General features: G+C 37.4%; 1 protein-coding gene across 2 annotated transcripts; it reads right to left on the reverse strand.

The window, feature by feature from the left end:
• Nucleotides 1-186: 186 nt before the first annotated feature.
• Nucleotides 187-7,762, reverse strand: slc2a11a (solute carrier family 2 member 11a). Of its 2 annotated transcripts, XM_072683095.1 has the most exons (12): nucleotides 7,619-7,762; nucleotides 6,806-6,904; nucleotides 6,557-6,717; nucleotides 6,194-6,318; nucleotides 5,967-6,096; nucleotides 5,507-5,655; nucleotides 5,123-5,310; nucleotides 3,839-3,949; nucleotides 3,403-3,504; nucleotides 2,528-2,603; nucleotides 1,562-1,689; nucleotides 187-1,373 (listed from the first exon to the last, which is right to left on the reverse strand). In XM_072683095.1, exons 1-12 carry the CDS (start codon nucleotides 7,655-7,657, stop codon nucleotides 1,155-1,157), a joined length of 1,527 nt encoding a protein of 508 aa, XP_072539196.1. In that variant the 5' UTR covers nucleotides 7,658-7,762; the 3' UTR covers nucleotides 187-1,154. The 2 variants fall into 2 exon arrangements, with proteins under 2 accessions (XP_072539196.1, XP_072539197.1); XM_072683096.1 differs by lacking the exon at nucleotides 3,839-3,949.
• Between the last annotated feature and the right edge of the window lie 2,869 nt (nucleotides 7,763-10,631).

The following is a 10,631-nucleotide window of genomic DNA, read 5'->3' on the forward strand; positions in this document are numbered from 1 at the left end:
GCATTACATCTACATGCACTTCAGCAGACTATAGAGAATTTGGCTCTGTGCTTATATCACCACCACCAGGCCAACAGTTCCAGTTTCAAAGGTTAATCTAATGACTCGCATACAGTCACATTGGAGTGAAAATATTTGTTATTTTTTTGTTATTTGTAAGTAAATGTTAAATCATTTTATTGTTTAATTCAAAGGTACTACAAATAATCACTCTGTAGGGAAAATATAATAAAAATCAAATACAGTTGTACTAGAAAACAGAATTCTTCAGAGAAGAAATGTACAAAAGTACTTCAAAAGAAATGTCTGTAAAACATCAAGGAAAAGGCATGTCTGTAGAAAAGCTCTAGATGCCCAAATCAGAACACCACACATTTAAACGCCTTCTAGCATTCGGTTGTCCCTTTCTAAATCAATATAAAAAACATTGACCTTTTATTTCTGTAGCATAGATCCAGTTTTTACACCTCAAACCACAGTCTTCAGATTCCTTTTCAACAAACAGATTGTAGCCCATCACAGAAAGTGTACGGTTCTCAAAAGTAGTCTTGGCACACACTGAATCCTGATTATTTATTACTGCACAATTTCAAATGAGAAGAGTCAGAACAAGCAGCTTTACTAACTAAACCAGTTAGCTCTGTATTCACTGAACTGGAATAGTAAGAAAATAAAAGTACTTAAATGTTAGTGGCTCAAATACTAATCTCTCTTTTCCATAAGTTAGTATTTAGTATTTTATTGGGGTTGTATTTTGTTTCCCATACCTCCTTCTTTTTCAAATCAAAATCAAGTTTACGTCAGGTGTGTTGGATGGTGGCTTTCCAAGAGTACCACTGGAGACTTCTGGTTTGAACGTGATATGTTTGCAATGTGTTAGTATCTCAAATTGTTATTCGCAGCAAAATTGGGGGTTAGGTAAAAGTGCTCTAGTTTTTCATTTTTCAGTTGGACCCAGAGTATTAATTGACAACATATAATAAAGCTTTTAAATTCATTAACAAATTAAACTAACAAACAGATGAAAAAAAAACGACAAGAGAGTTGTCCCAGGACTACCTTTGAGCACTGTATATGACCACGTTTGATGCTCTCTCACTCTCCAGCAGAAAAGCCCAAAAGTGTAAGTGTCCAGGATTCCTAAATGTAGCTATCTATAAGGCTGTAGAGTGACATACTTCACCTAGCTGGTAATGAGCTTGTTTTGTCTTTGGGTCTGTCATCTCCCTGTCACGAAAATTGAGCCTGTTGAACTCGTTTGTGATCGTGGATAGCGTCTTGCCTTTAGTCTCTGGTAGAACAAATCCAATATACAGTGCTGTGATCAGGCAGACAGTGCCGAACGGAACAAAGCAGTACTGGCCTAGTCCCTTCTGTTAGTGACACACACAGAGGGAAATGAATTACAATTAACAGAAATAACAGATTTTCAAAGAAAACAATGATATTCAGATAATCTCTATACTGACACTTGATTTTGTGTAATGATGCTTAGACTGCCTAGGTTAATATATTTGTATGATATAGGCTACTAGTTGCATTTAATATGATGTGTTCTCACCACAAGAAAAGGGAATATCATTCCAATAATGAAGAGATTAAGCCACATTAGGGAACCAGCTATCATATAGGCAGCAGGCCGGGCTGTCTGGTTAAATATCTCTGTAGGGAGAATTCCAGTCACTCCAGCTGTGAAGAGAATTAACCCTATTATCATAACATACCATTTCTGAATAGTAATACTGTGACTGCCATATATTGGCTAGCACAGCAGCAGTCTCAATGAATGGCTTTAATAAATGCATTTAACACACTTTCCTGACAAGCTCCAGTAAAACAAGGAGCAGATTTTTTATTGCATTAATAACATCTGACTTGTTAGTCTGTTTTTAGAATAGTGCAATTTACTGCACGATAAAATATGTTTGTGTAAATGACATGTGTGTGTTGTGTGTGTGTGTAAAAAAACATTTTAAAGGGACTATATCCTGATTTTTTATAATTAAAAATAGTTAAATTTTGTATGAAAATATTGTGAAAGGTTGCATTCATTCCCAAGTTACATTAAAATGTTAAATGTATATGTCTGAGATATGGAAAATAAAACTTTAATAATAAAACTAAATTCATTGTTTTTGTCACAAAAACCAACATTCACCTTTAGGCCCACCCATGTACATTAACGTAATAAGGAATGTTGTTAAATGAAAGACCAAAGCAGCCTGTTTACTTCTTAGGGCTAAAGAGAATTTGTAAAATTGTCATGTAAAATTTAATTACAGTCGGGTTTGGATCTAAAATCACTTTATAAGTGGATTACAAAAAAAAAACTAAAACATGATAAGGGCCATTTAAAAAAGAATAATGTAAATCTTAAAGGAAGAACCCTTAAACTGGTATAGAATAGTGCATTTATAGAACATTTAATTGTGGATTGCATTATTATTATTGTTGTTATTATTATTATTATTATTATTATAATAAACAAACATTTGTGACATGTAGCGTTTTATTAAGTTGGACTCACCTGGCCCCATCCCAAAGCTGAGGATGTAGGTGAAGACACAAGCCATGCTCAGGAAAGGCATCCAGTGCACTACATTCTAGGATCAAATAAAAATGAGAAATACTAAATACCTGCTAATCTTTGCTATGAAATACCACTTTTGTTGGTTTCGTACATTAGTTTCCATACCTAAATATATTAACACTAGCTCACACATCTAACAAAATGAATAACAATCAACTATCCGAAAATAATATTTTCTACTAAATAAGAATTTTAAGACCCACACTACCTATTTGGATTAGTTCAAAAGTATTTAGAGGAACAAACATTCCTCTAACTAACTTCTAATGAAGCACACAAAGTTATATGAAAATATAATGCTTGTTTAGTTTTTGTTTGGGACATATTCACCCATTCATTTTTGCAAAATGCTTCTAGTTCTGTAAGATTATTGGACTGGCTGCACAAATGTAGACACCCAGACTGGACATTTATTTCAGTGACTTTTGTTACTTGTATTATTATTTGGCAATTATAGGGACAACAATGAGTCGGCTGAGATATTCTGAAGTTATTGGAGCGAGTGGTTCAAACCTGGTTTTAATTCCAGGTGGTTCAGTGGAGTTTATAAGATTAAGCATAAGGCTTTGGGTGAACAGTGTACATTCAGTTGCATACTGTATGTATGAAGTCACAGCAGCAAACCCTTAAAGTACTTGGAAATGTGACCACTCAGAGCATGGTATTACAGTATATTCATGATACCACAAATTTTTCATCTCTGTGTGTGTGTGTGTGTGTGTGTGTGTGTGTGTGTGTGTAGGTGAGTGTTGGTACGGATAAGGGCAATGTCCTGCTTACAGTCTTTTGTATCTAGGTTTAATAATGCATACCTGAAATGAAAGAGCCACAGTGAAGACTATAGCCCAGCCTGTCATGAGTGCGTAACCTCCCATCAAAAGCAGTCTTCTGCCTTGCCGTTCTATCAACAAGTTCTGAAACACACACACACACACACACACACACACACACACACAGGAAAATGCAAAGAAACTATACCATATAATCTCCAACCTGAAATTCAGCACTAAACAACCTTGTTTCTCACAACAACTACCTTTTAAATGTGGCAGCCTAGAGACCCTGTAAAATGTACAAACTTGGCATGGGAAACTGCAAGTCTTGTCTAGCTTTGATTAATCGGTCTAACATTTGGGTTTAATGAAATCACACATGCCAGAAATCAAGGCTCTTCAGGAGTTGCCTTTTTTCCCTTCAAAAGGACAGTTACGTAACACGAGAGCCGATTAACTCCTGTTAAACACTTACACACAGAATGCAGGCAGTGAATTCACATGTGCCAGTGCCAATGGTCACATACTGGGTGTGCTCAGCAGATATACCTGCTTCTTGAAATATGTAGGATGCATAGAAGTAAATCTGTGGAAAGAAGGATGAAGTGTGTGTAATTTTTCGTCTCCAAATGCCTACCTACCATTTATACTCTCTGCACAGCTTACTGGGTCACCCACTGCTTATGCCGTGGTCTGTATGTAGTTAATTATCAGTCACTTGTCTTTTGCTTATGTCTTTTGTAACAGGCCAGTGGGGCTTTGAATTACTCAGCAGGTCAGAATATCACTTAATGTTTAAATATTGAGTTTTGCATTAAGAAACATTATGTCTCTTGATTTTTCAGTCACACTTGAGGTGTATTCTCATGTAGTTCTCAGAAATATTAGAGAACTGTAAAATACTCATAAAATATTAATGCCAGATCTCAAATTTCACAGCCTCCCGCAGGACGTCTGACTATTACACAGAATTAAAAAAAAACATTAATAATTCAAATGACCTTATACATTTACAGTACACCAATCAAACTACAAACTACCCAAGAACTACAACTGGAAGAAAATATGTATGGATCTTCTTTGTATTCATCAGAATAAAGAGTGAAGTCCTATTGTGCAACACAATTGTTCCCTGCAGGTTTTGCTTTTTTTTAAGAACAGTGCCAGATTACTGTACAAACTACTAGACAAACATTTACACTGTAAGAAAAAACCCTGTTATGACATGCTATGAACCATTATTTCTAGCCTCATCCTAGGTTTGCGAGTTCAGACCACACTCTCCACATATCGTGTTGATTGAGGAGAAGTTTTCCAAAGAATTTTTAATATCAAAATCTATTTTCCCCTCCAGCACTGGCGTTTGGATGATTAGCTCTGGATCACAAAAGCAACTTATCCTAAAATCATCTCAATGTATTGGACGGAGCTCCATTACTCCAGAGTTCCGCTGTTCCACAGCTCAACACAGGTCCTGGTGAGGCTCATGTGCATCTGCTCCACAGTGTCCCACTCCCCATTGAATATTTCTATGGAGATTTTACAAGCTGTCTAGGTGCAACTGATTCCCTGTGTCAGTAACAGGTGCTCCCTAAAGGAGCTAAATTCACTAATTAGAAGGGGTGCCTGAATACTTTTGAATATTGTGTAAGACAGAGGACTTTCAGATGTGGTCATCCCCCCAAACCTCAGTTATTGCATTTATCATTATTGCCTTACTCTCAGTCTCTAGTGCTAGTTGAGAACTGGGCTCACTCACGGAGTCGTTGCCACACAACTGCATGGCACTACTAAGCACTGCGACAGAGATGAGTTGCCAACGAATAGTGTGGTCGGAGAAAAGCTCCCAGGGCTGCTGAGCTCTCCTGCCCTCAGCCTCAGCCTTTTCCTGCAGCATCTCATCCAGCTCCGCTCTCTGCACCTCACAGCCTCGCAACTGCCTCAATGCTGCCAGACAAACAGCACACAGCTTCAGCATATGGTTCAAACTTATTTCAAGTCCCTGAAGTCTAGTGAATGGTAAGTGTGTACTTCATGGAACATGGAATGCATACACATTACATACAGTTTAGTGCATTAGACTAAGATGTAACTCTCTGACTTTTACTGAACTTTTAACTGATGCAAATCTTGAGTCTTTTACCCTTTAGGCAGGCATCCTTGTCTCCACGGTCAATGAGAAGGTACCGGGGGCTCTCAGGAAACCATGGCAATGTGAGGAGCTGGATAAATCCAGGCACGGCATTACTGGCTAACAAATACGGCCAGCATGCCTCACAACCCAACAATTCCCTATAAAAAGATGCAAAAGACACTGTTTCCTGCATTATATTGAAGATGATCAGTTATGCACTTTGAAACTTGAGATTTAGCTTTAAAGGACAAAAGGATCAACTTGAGTAAATTCATTACAGCTCTGTCACTGATTACTGCTCCCAGTACTAGTTCTCTGAGAATTTCTCTCTGAGCCTTTCATTTAATTTAAATTACAACATTAGAAACACTGTGATAATACCTTAGGCACCTGGGAAAATGTAAACAATTAAAAAGCTATTTATATGTTTATATGTGCAATAAGTGTTTATCCTGTTTTCTGGACCCACCTCAGACCCACCACTTGTCCCACAACCAACCCAAAAGAGGTGAAGACAGCAGAGGACAGGGACACAGCCCCTCGTAAGTGTTTTGGTGCACTTTCACCAAAATACATTGGCTGCACATTCATACTGATACCTGCAATCAAACAGCAGTTGCTTACATGATGCATTTTCCTGTTGTTCCATATTGTAAGTGTATGACTAGATTAGATTTAGGTTTCTATTCTATATACCTGCATTGATGCCAACCAGAAATCTGGAGATGATGATCATTTCAAACGAGCGAGCTTCACGACTTGTCACAGCCAACAGTGCACTTGACATTAGAAAAACATTGTTCAGCAACAAAGTCTTCTTTCTTAAAAATAAGACAGCAATAAAGTGTTTATTAGAGCAATACACGGAAGTGTGGAAGCTGCACGTTCCTTATTATAAAATATGCAGTCAGATGAAAGCTAATTCATTTCAGCTCATACAGGATAAAAAAACAATACAGGTACGTACCACCAGCGTGGAAAACTTACAAAGCACAATGCATCCACAATATTCAGCTATATAAAATGCAATTACTTCTGAAACACAGGTAGAAGCTGTACCTCCCAAAGTGGATGGACATGGGCCCGGCCAGCAAGGCCCCTGTAAGGCCACCCAGTGAGAAGACAGAGACTATGAAGGTCCATATTAGCGTGACCTCATACACCTCTAACTGTATTGCCCAGCGCTCCTGAAACGTCTCATTTATGAAGTTCTGAATGTACTGCAAATACAGCAATGAAAAGATGCTCATATGACATTCAAATAGTATACATACAAAAACATACAAATACAAACAGCCTCTTACTTACAACAGTAGGTGCGTTCATAATGGCCAGGTTATAGCCATATTGTACTGTTCCGCCCACCGCAGCGGAAGCTACCATTAAAGCCAGAGTGCCAATGTGGCCCTGTACACACACACACAGGAGTGGCAATCATCTATTAACCAGAATAGATTAATAGAACACAAAAACCATATATATCGCTGCTGTCGCGTAAAAAAACAAAATTTTTTTAATTGACAAAATTTGATCAGACAGTTATTCTATACATTGTGCCAAAATGTGTGTTCATGATTATATATAATATAAATGCTTCAAAATGTGTTTACACTGACTTCCATCAAAAGCTAAGAAGGTTTGCATGACAGCAACAGAATATAGAAAAACAACCAGCGTGATTTGCGAAATTCATGGTTTTCAGAAGCTTGATCATTCCTGCCAGTATTACTTGGCCATTACAACACCATGTACCATTTAAACACACTATGACTATAACACTGTAAACTGTGTGGAACACAGCCCTGAGTGGTCTACAGAGTAAGAACACGTGAATAGCTCTCCTTCAGTGACCTTATTAACAGATTGATAGGTATTAAAAACTTTTGCAATGTAATAATCCCAAAATGTGTTTGAGTTAGGCCACATGAGATTAAGCAGCTGGCTGTTTTTCAGTAATGCTAAGACCTGAAAAAGTAAGAGAGCAATTAAGAGTAAGAGAAGCAAATGGTACATTGTGTTCTTTTGAACAAATATATAAGTATATCTATGCATATATTATTGTTTTGACTTAAAATGTAATCAAATTGTAAACTACAAGATACATCTTTTGCCTTGACTCACCTTCTCTTCTTTGGCACTTTCCTGCCAATGCGAGCTCATGCTGGACTGACTAGCACTTTCTGGAGCAAGAAAATGAACCACCAACAAAAACAAGCTAAGCGCAGATCCAGCACTGCAACTCGACTCTTTTTGAGAGCCTGTGTGTGTGTGTGTGTGTGAGTGAGTGAGAGTGGGTGAAAGAGAGAGAGGGAGGGGGAAAAGTAGAGAGCATGTAGAGTTAGGTGTGTGATAGAGCGTAATAAGTAGCCTTGCTGTTGATCATCAACTCCATCTCCAAGTGGTAAAGATGGCATTTATATGTAGTCTTCACACCAGTCTTCAACAGTTCCCAGAAGTGCAGCTTAGTTTTACACTGACCTTACTGACATCATAGCCTGTCTCCGGACCGAGCCTCGTGATTTGTTCTTGTGTTAAACCCCATGCAGAGGTAGACTCATTACTACTGGTTCTAATGAAGAAAGCTGTAGGACATCAAGAATTAAAGTTTAATACAGGTAATACCCAGAATGCCTTGGATTTCAAATGTAATGATAAAGCCTTGACCTGAGAACTTGACCATGGACTATACAGGGAATCACAATCATTTAATTTAAAACATTTTATTATATTATTTTTTTTATATAATAATATATATTATTGTAACAATAGTTGCTTTTATATAATGTGTAAGTAAATAAGTAAGTACCTTCCAAAAAAATGTGGCCCACAAAACACCTCTAGTAATGAATAGCATTCAGAATTGCAGTGGAACTTAAGTTCAGCATCTATCAGCACAGGAGCTGATTTTCGTCAGGCACTATCCTCTTCTTTCTGGGGTCCATTTTGGTCTGAAATAAAATGCTAAAGCTCTAAAGTGAGCACCAGCAAATCAGGACATCAGAATTAAACTAAAAAAGGATAAGAAATATATGTAAAGGGATTAGAACTAAATAAAAAGACATTCTTCATCCATATCCTCATTAATACACAAATAAAATATTCATATTTTATTAATGATAATACTTTTAATCAACTTAGAACTATACACAACTTTCACTTAAGTAAATGGAAGTGGATGTGTGGATATGTAATAGATTACAGCCTGCCTCTGCCCATGAGGACTGATAAAGCACAGATGCAAATTAGATGCAGCTTAAATCAGTAACTGAAAGTATTAGACCCATTAATATGTTACATGATCATGTGTATTTAGTTCAGTAGTTACTCTACGTGTTCTACTGTGCATTACACAGGTAACTAAATACAGAAAGGCAGGAATTTACCCTGCAATGTTATTTTTGCAAATAGTTTTGCAGTGTATTTGTTTAGCCAGTAGGTGGCAGGAGAGATTTACTGTGACAAATCTGCAACTGTACTAATAAATCATATCCCCTCAGATATACTGTAGGCCTGTGTTTGTTTATATGTTGGATTCCAGACTGATTTTAGGCCGGGTTTAGAGATGCACATTGTGGTAATATTGGTTTTCACACGACCAAACTGGATAAATAACAGGGAGATATATTTTGTGTCTAAAGTGTCTATCCTTAGTTTTGCACTGAAGGTCCAAGGCTAATAAAAAAGACTTGGGACTCCCGTTCCGTCCTATGTCCCAAAACTAAAAAACAAAACAAAAAACTTGGATTCATAAGGTTCAAATGACAGAAGTTCAGGAAATTAATCACACCCACTTTCATTTCAACTTCTAATACACATAGAGTGGCATATAGTTCGCCTTCTGTCTGAATTCCTTAATTTGAACATTATCAAACACTGAAAGATGTTACATCTCAAACCAAAACTTTATAATGCATAACAGGGTTCCCCTTTGTGAAGAAGTGATTGCCCCCTTTCTTTCAATAGCACCAATAACTACAACCAACACTCTGTGTAGTTGTTAATAGGTGTCTCAGTATGCCGGCCCACTCCTCCTACCAGAACTGCTCAGTGACAGTTATGGGGCTTTGAGCATGAACTGTGCACCTGACATTTTCTCAACTCTAGGCTCATTTTAACAATTAAAATCCGTAATTTGACTTGTTTCTGTGCTTTGGATCTTTGGATCATTGTCTTTTTGCATGACCCAACTGTGTGTAAGCTTCAGCAGATTACCTAAAATGTTCTTGTAGAATTCTCTGACACTGAGAAGAATTAATAGTTACCACAAAGGTGTCCAGGTCCTGATGCAGCAAAGCATCCCCAAACCATCACACAACCATGACCATGATTTACAGGTATAAAGTTTTCACTTGGAAAAGCAGTGTTGGGTTTCACCAAACACAGGGCAAATGTTTGCCAGAATGCTTTATTTTAGATTCATCTCTCCATAACACATTGTTCCAGACCCAAGATGATCTACTATGTGTATTTATATACTCCACTGTTTTCTACCATGCTTTTCTGACATAGGTCCCATTCTTGCACCATATATCCCATTCTTGCTTCATGCTTTTCTGATGGTTGATCATCACCTGGCATTTTCTGTCATGTCCAAGATGGTTTTTATGCTTTGCTCTTGAGATTGTCCATTCCTGGGTAGACTTAGTACTGTTCCAAACTTTCTGTGTGACATTAGAATTGAATACAGAAATTGACTAATTAATAATTAACTAATGTAACTAATTTATCAAATAACTGAGAAAATTGCTCTTACCTTTGGTTGTTTTCTGTAATGAGGGCTTTTATAGAACATATAGGCTAGGCTACATGTAGTTCTTATGTTACATTTATATGTAACAGAAAACAAGTTGGCTATATCCAATTCTAACTCTAATCAGATACAACTACAAATAAAGAAAGTGGGTTTAGTGACACTCCTAACCTGCAGAGGTGGATCGTAAACTGCTTGCCCCATGTAACACACAGATAATGCCAAGGCCAGGAATAGAGCAGAAGTGGATGTGCCAAGTTCAGTAGCAGCTACCTGGAGCCTTCCAGACTGGGGGATTCACCAAATATAGGAACGTTTAGATCACATAGTTGTCTTAGCTTGGATTAGACTGGCCTAAAGGTTAACAGTAACAGTTGAGATTTC

This window comes from Salminus brasiliensis, chromosome 7 (genome assembly GCF_030463535.1).
Source record: "Salminus brasiliensis chromosome 7, fSalBra1.hap2, whole genome shotgun sequence".
NCBI lineage: Eukaryota > Metazoa > Chordata > Actinopteri > Characiformes > Bryconidae > Salminus > Salminus brasiliensis.